This window comes from Macrobrachium rosenbergii, chromosome 53 (genome assembly GCF_040412425.1).
Source record: "Macrobrachium rosenbergii isolate ZJJX-2024 chromosome 53, ASM4041242v1, whole genome shotgun sequence".
NCBI classification, from domain to species: domain Eukaryota; kingdom Metazoa; phylum Arthropoda; class Malacostraca; order Decapoda; family Palaemonidae; genus Macrobrachium; species Macrobrachium rosenbergii.
The window spans coordinates 49747214-49763861 of NC_089793.1; the positions used below are offsets into that span (position 1 = coordinate 49747214).

General features: G+C 37.7%; 1 protein-coding gene across 1 annotated transcript in view; it reads left to right on the forward strand.

Annotated features, from left to right (window-relative positions):
• The window catches only part of LOC136834443 (pre-mRNA 3'-end-processing factor FIP1-like), a 267929-nt gene that overhangs the window by 215929 nt on the left and 35352 nt on the right, over positions 1-16648 (forward strand). The window contains exon 8 of the mRNA XM_067097042.1: positions 11024-11284. Within this exon, the coding sequence (XP_066953143.1) occupies positions 11024-11284 (261 nt within the window). The remainder of the gene's footprint in view (positions 1-11023; positions 11285-16648) is intronic.

Sequence of the window (16648 nt, forward strand, 5' to 3'; positions counted from 1 at the left end):
TACTAGCTGAGTATGTCTAGTCTATTTTTCTAGCTTTATGACTAAATTAACGGAAACTAGAGATAAGGATAGTAGTAATAGTGTTGTAGATACTAATCGTTCTTTTTCAGCCCCCCTGCCTGTTCCAGAACCAGACCTAACGGGTGCCGGGGGTCATGGAGAACCGCAAGCCTCGAAGGTAGGATCTACCGGGCCTCCCGGCGCGGAGCAGGCAGTGTTGGTAGCAGATTTCCCCCTTCTCTCTAAAAGCGTAAGTTCTAAGGTGGATTTAGAATTAGGAATCACTCAGAAGGGTAGGAATTCTAATTAGGAAGTATTCAGGAAAGTAGTTGAGCGTGGTCTTCTTTGGGTTTAGGTCTCTCATTCAGATCAATCGTCAGTTTTATTTCCTGCTTCGTGCTCTGTGCAACAAAGGTTTCCAGATCCGTGGAGGGTCGTTCAGATTTGGTTTCTGATGTATCTGGTTCTGAATTTTTGTTTTTCCTTGAATACTCCTCCTTCGAAGGTTCCTTTTCCTTTGGGGGTTCAAAATTTCGTTCGTCTTGCGATGGTGGTAATTCTGGCGATCGGGTTTTTCCAATATTCATGATCATGTCTTAAAGAATTTTCTGATTTGATAATGTCTATCAAGATTATCAGGAGCGGGGGGAACAGGACCAGGCTATTTTCTTCGAATTTTCTGATTTGATAATGTCTATCAAGATTATCAGGGGCAGGGGGGAACAGAACCAGGCTATTTTCTTTGAAATCTATGGCCTCTTCGGCCGTTACGGAAATTTCCCGTTTTTCCCCCCTTTTTCTTCTAAGCCTTCTTCCATTGCCCTTCTCAATATTCTTCTCGGTCTGCTCTTTGGGGGGCTCTCGGGGTCTTTGTTGCGCATCCTGTTTTCTTGGCTTTTAACTCAGCAGAGCAAGGCTTTCTTGCTTCAACCCTGTATTTTAGAGTTCAGCACCCCCCCCCTCTCTTTGGGATTAAGGGAAGGGGTACTTTTTACGGATCCGTCATCTTATCACCTTTTGGAAATCCGTGGTTTCTCAGGCATCCGGTCTAGTTGCTTCTCAGTTGTTTGCGGAGGGTCAGCAACTCATTTCATTCTTTATGGGTTCCTAACTGTAATGTATCCTCCGCTATTCTTGCGGATGTTACGGCAGTCGGCGATTCGCCGGCGCCAGCGTTCAGTGTATCAGCACCAATAGTTTCCTCATTGTAATGTATCCTCCGTGATTCTTGTGGATGCTACGGCACTCTGCGATTCACCTGCGCCAGCGTTCAGTGTATCAGCACCAATAGTTTCCTCATTGTAATGTATCCTCCGCGATTCTTGTGGATGCTACGGCAGTCGGCGATTCGCCTGCGCCCGTTCAGTGTATCAGCACCAGTTTCTCCATTCTCCAGGATAGTTGGTAACTACCTTCTTCTGTTACCTTTGGTTCGGTACCTCGTAACTTCCCCTTCAATACTCCTTTGAGTTTCGGTCCGGTTGGGACCTTCTCCATCTGTCCAGCGTCAGCGTTGGGCGCTCTGGTGGTTAGTCTGAGTGTGGCTTCTTCCTTCTTCCCTCCTCCAGCTTCTTCTTTCTCAACTTTCCGGCAGGTTTTCTCTGTCACTCCGTCTAGGCATCCATGTTGATTCCGGGTCTTCAGTTCCGGATTCCCACTCTCATGCGGTTTTGATACATCTGGATTTGAGTGGTTCGGGTGTTGCGGCCTCTTCTCTCTCAGGAGTGGGCGTGGTCTGCCCAGGTGTTGCGTCATCCCTGTTGGGTGGTGCGGGGTTTGCTCAACCTAGACTTTGGTGCCTCCAGTATGTTCGCGATTGATACGTCAGTTGTCCTTCTCACGCACCCAGGTGTAGCAGTTCTGGGTTTTTGAGTTCGGCGTTTGCTGGGATTGGCCTGCCTCTTCCAGTTCCGGCTCGGTCGGACCAGTCCGACAATCCGGTTCGGTCGAACCAGTCCGACAAGGATTGTTCATTTGAAGAAGAGGATCCGGTACCGGATATTAGTTCTCCTTCAGCCAATGAGAATGAGTATAAGCGGATGGTAGACTTCATCCTCACGTATCCTCAGTACATTTTTCTTTTTTCCTGAAATTTCTAGCAGTAAGATCTTCTTTGACTTATGTTCCCTTGGGCTCCCTCGTGAGATTTGTCGGAAGTTCTAATGTTAAGATAATTGGTTAGGTGTTTTATTTCTTTCTTTCGGCTTTAGCTGCAGATAAAACAACAAAGCGAGCTTTGGGAAGTTTCTAGGCCAGTTTCCTAGGCAGGAAATGATAAGTATTTCTCTTCTCCTGGAAGTCATGGCCGAGGCTTAAACTCTGCTTCGTTCGTTTAAGGTTCTTTATCTGCAAGTGTTTGGTTCCAGCATCAGCGGGGATATCTTTGTCCGATGCGAATAATTATCAAAGGTTGATAAACTCCGTCCGCTTCCATGTACACTTCTTGTCTCTCCGCGAAATCCTTCCCGTCCGCTGTCAAAGGAAGCGATTAGTTGCTTTTGGAGAAATGGTTCCTGGTTCCTGGTTCATAAGCGCTCACTACACGAACACAGTTGCGGGCACACTTCACGATTCTCGTGTGGTGCGAGGTTTATGCCTTACCGCACAGTATTCGGAGTATGTCCACTTCATCTTTCTAAGGAATGGTTCAGAGTCTTCTATTCTGGAGCTAGTTGCTTGCGAGTCCGTCTTTGTTTTCTTCCTTCACTTAAGGGATGTTCAGTTCACCCCACTGCGTATAGTGGCGAATTCTCCTGTCTAGGATGCGTTCAGTTAGCTGAGGTGGTATTCTCTTCGTGCGAAGACTCGGAAGGTTTTTCACTTAGTCCACGTTTAACGGTGAAGTCTATTATCTAGGGTGCGCTCATTTAGCTAAGGTAGTATTCACGTAGTACGGTGATTATTAGGTCAACCAGATAGAAAAATTCCTTTTTAGGCTTTAGAATCTTAAGCAACAGTGATAGTATAATCACATGAACTTAAGTTCAGAGTATCTTAAGTATCCTAGTCTTTGATAGTTTCCCTACGAGAGTCCAAAGAGGTCTTCTCATAGGCTAGCCTAAGTTGTTTTGTCGGCGCTGGGATACTTCTGTGCTCATCGGCCTTTGCCGCAATCTGCAGGGCGGAGGGTCATCAGCTCGGCACACTGCCTCATTCCCTCCTTAATGGGTAGGCTCTGAATAGTCTCTTGGGAGATGCATCATTCTCCTTTGTACATGAAAGTTATTCTCTTAGTCCGTGTGTAGCCGCTAACCCTTCTATCGTGGGTGCGTTCATTTAGCTAAGGGGGTACTCTCTTAGTGCGGAGGTTCTTAGTGGCAGCCACTTGGAAGTCTGTGTCATTTTTCATGACTTTTACCTAAAGACGTTCAGTTTTCTTCGAAGAAGAATTTCTCGCTTGTTCCCTTTGCGATGACCAACTCGATCTTATAATTACATAGTAATGTTAAGGGTGGGGGGAACTATAGGTAATGAATGTAGTCAGGAAATTTGGAATTTTGGATTCTCTGTTAGTCGGGGTTCATAGTGAGAATATTAAGTTTGACTTTAGTACTGTGAAGATAGGCAGATCCAGTGGACAGGTTTGGTTTCTTCAACCTCTTCTGTGCAGACATCGGCAGCAACGGACGGCGAAGAACTCGAAGATCCTGCACACTCAACTTCTCCTCCATACATGAGAGGCTACAATAGCCACATGGGAGGTTCTTCGTACCCCTCCATACATGAGAGTGCTTTGATTAGCCACATGGGAGGTTCATCATACCCCTCCCTCCATCATACCCCCTCCATACATGAGAGTGCTTTGATTAGCCACATGGGAGGTTCATCATGCCCCCTCCATACATGAGAGTGCTTTGATTAGCCACATGGGAGGTTCATCGTACCCCTCCATACATGAGAGTGCTTTGATTAGCCACATGGGAGGTTCATCATACCCCTCCATACATGAGAGTGCTTTGATTAGCCACATGGGAGGTTCATTGTTCTCTCCATAATCATGGGAGTGCTTTGATTAGCCACATGGTAGGTTGGTTTTTGTTTTTTTGCTACTCTCTATCCATGAGGAGGTTTGGATACCACATGAGAGGTAGCTCGACTCAGACCCTCCATAAGTGAGAGTGCTTTGATTAGCCACATGGGAGGTTCATCGTTCTCCACTAATCATGGGAGGCTGTGATTAGCCACATGGTAGGTTGGTTTTTATTTTGCTACTCTCTATCCATGAGGAGGTTTGAATACCACATGAGAGGTAGCTCGACTCAGACAGTACCTAGACATGAGACTGACGTCAGGGGTACTCTCTCTACAGACATTCTCACCTGCCGAGTGGGATAACCAGGTGAGGATACATTCATTTATACAGAGTAGGTGAATAATGAGTTACCTGCTTTCCCTGATGGCAGGTCAGGCTGATTTAGATTGATCCCACCTCCACTAAATTTTGTTAATCGGGCTAATTCAGGTGTTCAGGGAGTGTATTGCAATATGAAGTTTTCATAATAAAACTAATATTGTAATACTTACCTGAACACCTGAATGATTCCCACCCTCCTCCCCACTTCAGTTTGAATAGTGGATAACGCAATTGGGGATCTCGGCCTCACTTGGCCGGGACTTGCAGCAGTGTTGCCAACGGTACTTCAGGTAACTCATTTGACAAGATTTTCCTGTAAGCGTTGGTAACGCTGACAGTTTATTACCCACTTAGTGGGTAAAAGCTATGGGGATGTAGTTCGGGCTGGTCAGTGACCAGGGCTAATTCAGGTGTTCAGGTAAGTATTACAATATTAGTTTTATTATGAAAACTTCATTTTTAGACATAGAGTTTTGGATGTCTTCAAATCAAGACATTAGTGACCTGATTAAGTCTTTGGACACTTCAAAGAGAAGAAAACTTTGGTATCCTGGAACTGGGATGTTGTCCTTAAATGGCTTTTGGGATCCCCATTTGAGCCCCTTCACTCCTTATCTCTCAGGGATTTAACAAGAAAAACCCTCTTTCTGGTTGCTTTGGCCATGGCCAAGAGGATTATTGAACTGCAGGCCTTTGATAAGAAAGTTTGATTTTCACAGGGAGGTGCGGTCTGCTCGTTCACCCTTAGGTTTTTGGCTAAGAATGAAACTTCGTTCACTATCAAGAACCTGATGGATATCCATGGACCAACAGACCAAGAGAGAGCTCATTGTCCGGTAAGAGCATTAAAACATTGTCTTAAAAGAACTAAGAGGATCAGAGGCCCCTCTCACAACCTCTGGTGCTCAGTCAAGAACCCCTCCCCTCAGCTGTCCTTGATTGCTTTGGCTGTCTTCTTGAGGGAAGTAATCACTGAGTCACACTTGGAAATTCGAGAGGATGTCTTACCCATTTGTAAAGTCAAGGCCCAAGCGTAACTTATCGCTATGTACGATCCTTCAATCCACCTATTGGAGGTGTAGATCGATGTTTGCTAATCATCATTTACGTGATGTAGAGATAGTGTATGGAAACTGCAGTACAGTAATACTTCGAACTTACGTGAGGTTAGGTTCCAGAACCCCTTGACTAAGTCGATGATTCGCATAAGTTTGGTATGTTCACTAAAAATGCAAATAAATGCGTATTTCTGGAGTTTAAACACTAAATATGGCCCTAATCATGCTCCCAAAGTATTAAGCTAAATTTAAATGAAACTAAAGTTACTGTAATTTCATTTAAAAGTGAGCTTTACCCTTAAACGCCGAGCCTCTATTTACAAAAGTGTCTGTCGTATGCCGGCGGCGTTCGGGAGTTAGCGCCGAAGCGGAAAAAAGTTTTTTAAAAAAATCACAGCACGCTTAGTTTTTAAGATTAAGATTTCATTTTTGGCAACCATCAGAAATGAGAAAAATATCATTATCATATATAAATATTGAAGTATATGACAGCGCAAAAAAAAAATTTCATATATAATTGTATACAAATTGTGCTGTGAGCAAAACGGTTAAAGCTAATGAGTTATTTTTTGTTTTTTTGTATTGTACACTAAATTGCGATGATTTTGGTATATAACAAATTGTAAAATGATCAAAGCAATACAGAGAAAATATTATCACAAAATGATGCATGAATTCGTAACGCGCGGACATAAAAATTTTTTTTCAAAAATTCACTTTAAATTGAAATATTGTGCTAGAGACTTCCCATTTGTTGCAAAATGAAGGTAATTGATTGAATATTACTAGACTGTAAGTGTTTTAGCTTACAATTGCAGTTTTCGACCATTTTGGTCAAGTTAAAGTTGACCGAAGGTAGAATTTTTTCTATTTATCATGATTTATATGAAAATATTTCAAAACTGATAAAAGCTACAACCATGAGTTATTTTTTGTTGTAATCTCACATATAAAACTTTATGTAACAGCTAATATAAAACGGTGCAAAGATTACGACAAAGTGACGAAAGAATTTCTGAGATGTTTGGCAGAGTTACCGCGCAGACGTAAGGAAAAAGTTTTTTTTAAAAATTCACCATAAATTGAAATATTGTGCTAGATACTTCCAATTTGTTGCAAAATGAAGGTAAATGATTAAATAGTACTAGAACGTAAGAGTTTTAGCTTATAATTGCGTTTTTCGACCATTTCGGTCGAGTTAAAGTTGACCGAAGGTTGAAATTTTGGCACTTATCGTGATTTATATGAAAATATTTCAAAACTGATAAAAGCTACAACCGTGAGTTATTTTTTGTTGTATTCTACATGAAATTGCACACATTTTCATATATAAAACTTTATGTAATGACTAATATGAAATGGTGCAAACATTATGACAAAGTGACGAAAGAATTTCCGAGATGTGTGGCAGAGTTACCGCGCATGGACGTAAGGAAAAAGTTTTTTTTAAAAATTCACCATAAATCGAAATATTGTGCTAGAGACTTCCAATTTGTTGCAAAATGAAGGTAAATAATTGAATATTACTAGAATGTAAGAGTTTTAGCTTACAATTGCGTTTTTCAACCATTTCGGTCAAGTTAAAGTTGACCAAAGGTTGAAATTTTGGCACTTATCGTGATTTATATGAATATGTTTCAAAACTGATCAAAGCTACAACCATGAGTTATTTTCTGTTGTATTCTACATGAAATTGCGCACATTTTCATATATAAAACTTTATGTAACAACTAATATAAAACGGTGCAAACATTACAACAAAGTGATGAAAGAATTTCCGAGATGTTCTGCCAAGTTACCATGCGCAGGCGTAAGGGAAAAGTTTTTTAAAAATTCACCATAAATCGAAATATTGTGCTAGAGACTTCCAATTTGTTGCAAAATGAAGGTACATAATTGAATATTACTAGAATGTAAGAGTTTTAGCTTACAATTGCGTTTTTGACCATTTCGGTTGAGTCAAGTTGATCGAAGGTTGAAATTTTGGCACTTATCATGATTTATATGAAAATATTTCCAAACTGATGAAAGCTATAACCATGGGTTCTTTTTTGTTGTATTTTAAATGAAATTGCGCACATTTTCATATATAAAACTTTATGTAACAGCTAATATAAAATGGTGCAAAAATTACGACAAAATGACAAAAGAATTTCTGAAATTTTCGGCCGAGTTACTGCGCAGACGTAAGGAAAAAGTTTTTTTCAAAAATTCACCATAAATCGAAATATTGTGCTAGAGACTTCCAATTTGTTGGAAAATGAAGGTAAATGATTGAATATTACTAGAATGTAAGAGTATTAGCTTACAATTGCGTTTTTCGACCATTTGGTCGAAGTCAAAGTTGACCGAAGGTTGACATTTTTTGTAGTCGACGTGCCGTACTTCCACTCGGCACCCAACAGACAATTTTAGTCAACGTATGGTACGTCCAGTCGGCGTTTAAGGGTAAAAAAATAAATAAATGGTTGACTAAAATTGAATACTACAACTACATACATAACATATACTAATGCTACCCCAAATTCACCATAAATCAAAATATTGTGCTAGAGACTTCCAATTTGTTGCAAAATGAAGGTAAATAATTGAATATTACTGAATGTAAGAGTTTTAGCTTACAATTGCGTTTTTCAACCATTTCGGTCAAGTTAAAGTTGACCAAAGGTTGAAATTTTGGCACTTATCGTGATTTATATGAATATGTTTCAAAACTGATCAAAGCTACAACCATGAGTTATTTTCTGTTGTATTCTACATGAAATTGCGCACATTTTCATATATAAAACTTTATGTAACAACTAATATAAAACGGTGCAAACATTACAACAAAGTGACGAAAGAATTTCCGAGATGTTCGCCAAGTTACCATGCGCAGACGTAAGGGAAAAGTTTTTTTAAAAATTCACCATAAATCGAAATATTGTGCTAGAGACTTCCAATTTGTTGCAAAATGAAGGTACATATGATTGAATATTACTAGAATGTAAAGGAGCGTTTTAGCTTACACTGGCGTTTTTCACCATTTGCTGAGGTCAAGTTGATCGAAGGTTGAAATTTTGGCACTTATCATGATTTATATGAAAATATTTCAAACTGATAAAAGCTATAACCATGGGTTCTTTTTTGTTGTATTTTAAATGAAATTACGCACATTTTCATATATAAAACTTTATGTAACAGCTAATATAAAATGGTGCAAAAATTACGACAAAATGACAAAAGAATTTCTGAAATTTTCGGCCGAGTTACTGCGCAGACGTAAGGAAAAAGTTTTTTTTAAAAATTCACCATAAATCGAAATATTGTGCTAGAGACTTCCAATTTGTTGGAAAATGAAGGTAAATGATTGAATATTACTAGAATGTAAGAGTATTAGCTTACAATTGCGTTTTTCGACCATTTCGGTCGAGTCAAAGTTGACCGAAGGTTGAAATTTTTTTGTAGTCGACGTACCGTACTTCCACTCGGCACCCAACAGACAATTTTAGTCAACATATGGTACGTCCAGTCGGCGTTTAAGGGTTAAAAAGATAAATAAATGGTTGACTAAAATTGAATACTACAACTACATACGTAACATATACTAATGCTACCCCAAATTCATGTGATGCCATTTTCTTGTAAACTTCAATGTCACAGTCATAACGAAGGTACAATGCAATAAAATAAAGAAAACATACATAATGTTCAAGGGTAGTAAGGTAAAATTCAGTCAACCAATCAAGAGAGAGAGAGAGAGAGAGAGAAATATTGCAGAGAGATATGAGGCTTGTCCTTACTTAAAATATCAAGTATTATTGCAGAGAGATGAGGTTTGTCCTTACATAAAATATCAAGAGTTAAATTATTTATGAATTATTACAGAGACAGAGAGAATAACATGAGAGAGAGAGAGAGAGAGAAGTTATTCTTAGGTTAGATATCAAAAGATGGAAATTCATGATTCATGAAGGAAAAAGAGAGAAAGAAAGAGATTTCAGTACCTAGAAATCCTTTGACACACTGTGGGCAACGCTCCCCTTGTGTCATATGTCAAGTTAATTGACACCTACTTCCCCCCTCCTCTCTTCAAGCCTCACACAAAAAATTGGGGTATGATATGTATTTGTTTAGAATTTCTTATAATTTACTATACAAATGCAAAAAACACATGGTAAATATGAAATGAAATTAATAAAGTAACATCACGTTTATCAGTGCATAAAAAACCTCTCTCTTATCTCAGAGAGAGAACAAAAATACAACTCATTACATCAAAGCAAATACATGGTAAAGTAGTATGAGAGAGAGAGAGAGAGAGAGAATGTTTACATCACAGCTGTTTTGTAATTTTTATTGATTTTACTGTATTTTAACTAAAGTATATTGTTATCATACAGTATTTATGCACAAAAATAAAAATAAAATACAGATTTTGCACATAAAAGCATGAAAACTTACATAATACTTCAAAAATTAAACACAACCACTTCTGCAGGGTTTCTCGAGGATTTCGCAAATGTTGCGTGTCTGTAAAAAAAATCGCATATGCCAATTAGTTAGGTACCAATGAAAAGTTTGCTTGTGTGAATTCATGCAACTCAGATCATGTAAGATTGAGGTATTACTGTACCTTTGGTGTTATCCATGGCTGGAATGGTATTTTGGGGGGCAAAGGATAGGAGGTATTCCTTTTATTCCTCTGTCTCCTCACTTTGGTACAGGTTGTTGAGTTTTGGGAAGCTTCAAGGTACTGTGTGCCTGGAGTACTCACCAGTCGTTTTTAATGTATGAGTAGTGCTTATTTTATATGATGTGTAGGTAACAGAGTTGTCTGGTTGTTTCTTGTGGTACTGCACCAAGGGCAAGGGCACTTTTGTTTTATGTAATGCTTTGGCAGTCATTGGAGTACTCATTGGCTGCAAAGCTCCCACTGAAGTAGAGGTGCCCCACAGCTTTACCACCACACCACTACAGGTTGAGATGAGCACTGACCAGAGGCAGTATCTTCCAGCTGTAGCTCTCTCACCACGTAAGGTTATAACAAGCATTTCGTCCATGCTAACTACCTTTCTATTTCAAATTCATCTCCGTTACTGAGTGTTTTTGAGTAGTATATGTCCATGTATCTCACCTCCTGTCAATGTGGGATTCAGCTATGTAATTACTTGGTAAGTTAATTATATAAAAATGAAAATTTTAAGATAAAATAAAGTTTTATATATACAGTACTTACCAAATAATTACATGACTGGAGCCCTCCCTCCTCCCCTCTTATGGACATAGGGCACATAAGGAATTGAGCTCTTCTGCTGTGTTGTACCTATTCTTCCCCAAAAGTAGGCAGGGCGAGTTACCTGCACCAAAACAAGAGAAGTGCTACTGCAAATTTCAAAATTTGAGCTGCTGCAATAGTTAGAAACTAATAGCTATGTAATTACTTGGTAAGTACGGTATATATAAAACTTTTATTTTATAAAAATGGCATTTTACTTGAAAGACAAATTACTTAAGGCCAGTCGTGTTGGAAACTCTTATAATGATAGTTCAGGTTTAATGTTGTTTGGTAGAGAGGATGTTGTAGATGTTGGTTTAGAATGTTAAATGTAACTCTTTGTCTCTGTTACAGATTTGGTGGCAATCCATATGGCGATACTTACTACCCACCTCCTGAAGCTCAACCATATTATGGAGGCCCTCCTCCATTTCCTCCAATTCACTGGGGAAGTTCTGATGCTCCCATTTCAAATCAAAGTAGCTGGGAAGGTGGTGGTGGTGGTGGTGGTCATAATGTTACTCCTGTGTCAAGTAGCTCTAACTACTTTGATGAGAGTTCCAATATGAGTGCTCCACCTCCCATACAAGAGCAAGAAGAAGAAAGACATTCTCGGTATGTAGTGTTAACCTTTTAAATAATTTTTAGTTCTAGGAAATTAACTTCAGTTTTGTCAGATTTGTATTTTGAAACTTTTTTTTTAAGATATTTCTATAAAACAGTAATTTTGACTGGTTTTGTATTAGATATTGAACATACTTGTCCACAGCAGTTTTGCTACAAGAAAGGTAATTGATAAAAGACAAGCTAAATAACAGCATATCAATTATGATTCACAACTGCAGTTTTTGTACGAGAAACAGTTATATGTAACATGGGTCAAACTGCATTTAACAGAGCATATAAAATTAACTTGACCACTACAGTTTTGCTGTTGGAAAAATTGCAATGTTGGTATAGGGAAACTTGTCTGTGAAATATGCACACACTATATTTTCAAACTACAGTCTTTGCCTTCTTACAAACTTTCTTTACCAGTATGCTTTTTTCTGGTGCTAAGGGAGAAAATGAGGCAAAGAATTATCACTGGCTCGGCCTTATCTTAATGAGATCTTAAACAGAATTCGATTTGGTAGTCTCTCTACTGTGAACTGTTGTCAATACTTGATCATTCACACATAATTGGTATGTTAGATTGGATTTATGAAACCTAGGCTGTCAACCCAGCACTGGGACAGGGAGTTGGAGTTGTTGAACAGTAAATTCAAAACAAAGAGATCCAGAAAGTTGAGGAAATGAAGTTGTATCCAAAGGTGGAACAGAGAAAACCCCACTGTTGCACCAAGAAGTAACGGAAGTGTTGGACAGCAAGATTGAAGAAAGGAAGTGGGAATGGATATAAAGTAAAAGGCTACACTGTGGATGCAGTTAGGGGCCATAGGGATAATGCAAATACCCTTTAGTAATGCCTACGTGTAACTTTGGGTGGATATTAGCTTGTCTACTAACTGTTTAGGTTGAAAATAAAAAGAAAACATGGATACATTTTAACTCTTAAACGCTGAGCCTCTATTTACAAAAGTGTCTGCCGTATGCCGACGGGGTTTGAGAGTTAGCGCCGAAGCAGAAAGAATGTTTTGTTCAAAAAATCACAGCACGCTTAGTTCTTAAGATTAAGAGTTCATTTTTGGCTCCTTTTTTTCTCATTGCCTGAAGTTTAGTATGCAACCATCAGAAATTAAAAAATATGTCATTATCATATATAAATACTGGAATATATGACAGTGCGAAAAAAAAATTTCATATATAATTGTATACAAATCGTGCTGTGAGCAAAACGGTTAAAGGTAATGAGTTTTTTTTTTTTTTTGTTGTATTGTACACTAAATTGCGATGATTTTGGTATATAACAAATTGCAAACGATCAAAGCAACACAGAAAATATTATCACAAAATGATGCATGAATTAAAACGCTGGACGTAAAAAAAGTTTTTGAAAAATTCACCATAAATCGAAATATTGTGCTAGAGACTTCCCGTTTGTTGCAAAATGAAGGTAAATGATTGAATATTACTAGAATGTAAAAGTTTTAGCTTACAATTGCATTTTTCGACCATTTTGGTCAAGTCAAAGTTGACCGAAGGTTGAAATTTCGGCACATCGTAATTTATATGAAAATATTTCAAAACTGAAAAAAGCTACAACCATGTGTTATTTTTTTTGTATTCTACATGAAATTGCACACATTTTCACATATAAAACTTTATGTAACGGCTAATATAAAACGGTGCAAAAAATACGACAAAGTGACTAAAGAAATTTTGAGATTTTCAGCAGAGTTAGCGCAGACTTAAGACTTTTTTTTTTTTTTTTTTTTTCTTCAAAAAATTCACCATAAATCGAAATATTGTGCTAGAAACTTCTAGTTTGTTGCAAAATGAAGGGAAATGATTGAATATTACTAGAATGTAAGAGTTTTAGCTTACAATTGCATTTTTCGACCATTTCAGTCGAGTCAAAGTTGACTGAAGGTTGAAATTTTGGCACTTACCGTGATTTATATGAAAATATTTCAAAACTGATGAAAGCTATAACCATAGGTTTTTTTTGTATTCTACATGAAATTGCACACATTTTCATATATAAAACTGTATGTAACAGCTAATGTAAAACGGTGCAAAAATTACGACAAAGTGACTAAAGAAATTCTAAGATTTTCAGCAGAGTTAGCACAGGCGGAAGTAGGGAAAAAGTTTTTTCAAAAATTCACCATAAATGGAAATATTGTGCTAGAGACTTCTCGTTTGTTGTAAAATGAAGGGAAATGATTGAATATTACTAGAATGTAAGAGTTTTAGCTTACAATTGCATTTTTCGACCATTTCAGTCGAGTCAAAGTTGACCGAAGGTTGAAATTTTGGCACTTACCGTGATTTATATGAAAATGTCAAAATTGATAAAAGCTACAACCATGAGTTATTTTGTGTTGTATTCTACATGAAATTGCGCACATTTTCATATATAAAACTTTATGTAACGGCTAATAGAAAACAGTGCAAAAATTACGACAAAGTGACTAAAGAATTTCTGAGATTTTCAGCAGAGTTAGCACGGACGTAAGGAAAAAGTTTTTTCAAAAATTCGCCATAAATCGAAATATTGTGCTAGAGACTTCTCGTTTGTTGCAAAATGAAGGTAAATGGTTGAATATTACTAGAATGTAAGAGTTTTAGCTTACAATTGCATTTTTCGACCATTTCAGTCGAGTCAAAGTTGACCAAAGGTTGAAATTTTGGCACCTATCGTGATTTATATGAAAATATTTCAAAATTTATAAAAGCTACAACCATGAGTTATTTTTTGTTGTATTCTACATGAGATTTCGCACATTTTCATATATAAAACTTTATGTAAAGGTTAATTGAAAACGGTGCAAAAATTACGACAAAGTGACTAAAGAATTTCTGAGATTTTCAGCAGAGTTAGCTGATGCTTTCTTTTGGGATAAGAAAGAAATTCGCGCATGCGCAGCTGGGTCACACTTGTAAACAAAACAACAGCGTGATCCGTAAACTCCCAGCATCCCTCAAGGCGCGTGATTTAAAATTTTTCACAAACGAGGCCTATAAGTATTTTTCCGCGAATATTTAAAAAAACTTTTGTAGTCGACGTATTTTACATCCACTTGGCACCCGATAGACAATTTTTGTCGACGTAAAATACGCCTAGTCGGCTTTAAGGGTTAACCAGAACTCAGCTTGGTTGATGAATGTATATAAAGTGGAAACTGAAAGGCCCTTGATATGAGGTGCTATAAAGTAAAAACTATCAACTAATATAGCTTGTAAACAATTAGCAATTGGTGGCATACATTTCGACATCCCCAAATATTGTAATTAGTTCCTATTAAATATGCAAAGCTAGTTAAAATTATCCATGAGCAAAGTAGATGCAAGGCTGTTACTGATAGAGTTTTGCCAGGTGGATTTGCAGTAAGTTAGTGGGTGCCACAATAGTATGTTATTTCACCTGTGCTAATTGCCCTTCCCATAGATTTCATAATGAAAAAATTACTAAAATTGGCACAAAAGACATGATAGGAGTAACAGTAGAAACTTGAGAGGCGTGGAATATGCAGATGTTGTACGAGCTATATATGACATGAAACTCCAAAATAATCCAAGAAAAACAGAAATAATGAGGACAGAATATATGCAAAGGGATACAATAATATTAGATGGGGTAGTAGTTAATTATGTTGAATATATCAAGTATATTTAGTACAGGTTATCTTTTGTTGGACAAAAAGGGCCAGTCCCAAAAATGGGGAGGTCAGATAAGATTTGAAAATAAAACAGATTGCAAATGCATATGAAAGCATGATTATAGACAAGTCTAGTATGATCTGTATGGCAATGAAACCATTTCCAGAAGATTTTTCTCTAGTTTAAGAATAAAACCTTAACAAGAATATTATGGTTTAGATTACTGGATAGCTAGAAATAATGCCATGTGAAATAATGGAAGTTCCGTATGTAGATGAGATAATAATTAAAGGGAAATGGAGATGGCTTGGAAATATACTTCACACAACCCCTATGAGATAGTACATGATAATGTCAGCGGGGCTCCTGTGGGCACCAGAGGAGTTGGAAGACCCAGACCTATTTGGACGAGAACTGTGAGAGGGAAGGCAGGGGTGAGCGGCAATACTGGAAGATATGCGCAACAGAATTTCATAGAGGCCTTTGGCATCATGTGGCATTTGAGGCAATGATGATGACAATTGCTTGCATTCGTATCGTGTATTTCACAATCCTCTTTCTTCCTTTTCATACCTCTGCTCCAGAGGTTTATGTACTTTTTGTTTACCTTTTATTAGCTAATCCCACTATCTTTATTTCAGGATAAACCATAGGGAGAGTAAAGAGGATAAGATAATTACACCAATACTGTAGTATTAGTTTGCCAGCTGTTATCATCATGCATTTTTGTTTGATTACCATTGACATCATTTCACTCTCAGTTGGCCATAGGGCCCATGGCAATTACCGAGTTCTTTTAAATGTCTTGACTTGTTGGCTTTGCATTATCAGTGTCATCTTTCACATTTTTATGTCAGATTTTTCAAGTGCATGGTTTGATATGAAGTTAGTTCTCTCAGCTCTTCAGTCTGTACACTTTCTGCTTGATTTTTTGAAGCCATCCAACTAGTCTTTATCCTTCTACTTCTTTGTCTGTACTATTTGGATGAAGTACACAATATACCTTCTTTCCATATGCCAAAACCACTATAGTCATTGCAGTTTTATTCTGTTTTGCGGCCTCCAACTCTGTAATACAAAGGTCCTCTGTGAAATTCCACCACTCATGTCTTTCCTGTGCATTATCGTCCACAAATTTCCTGTCTCCAATCTCATAGCTCTGATCCAAGTAGGTCAGGGTCTTCCAACTCTTATGGTGCCAACAGGAGCCCAGCTAACACTTATCTTGTACTATTTCCCCAGGGGTTGTACAAAGGACATGTCCAAACCATCTCCATCTTCATTTCATAAGTTTCTCATGTACATGTAGAAAATCTTTAATTTTCCTAGTGGATCATTGCTAACTGTATCCAGATATTCCTCTTAAAGCTTTTTTTTCAGGTAAACAGAATCATTTGCATGTAGTCTCACTGTCATATCATGATTCTTGTCCATATAGCAATACAGATTGTACTAGACTTAGCTATAATCTTACTTTTCAGTGCAGTTTTAGAGAGTTTGATTTTCAAATTCAATTAGCCTGCCCATTGTTTGATTGGTCTTTTTTATTCTTCCATTACATAGCAACTCATATGAGAACCTGTACTGGATATCATTGTTCCTAGATATTTGAAAGATTCATTCTCAGTCCTATCTCCATCTAAATGTTATTTCATGCATTTGTGCATACTATGTCCTTATTACCTTTGTTTGTCTTAGATATATGTTTACTTT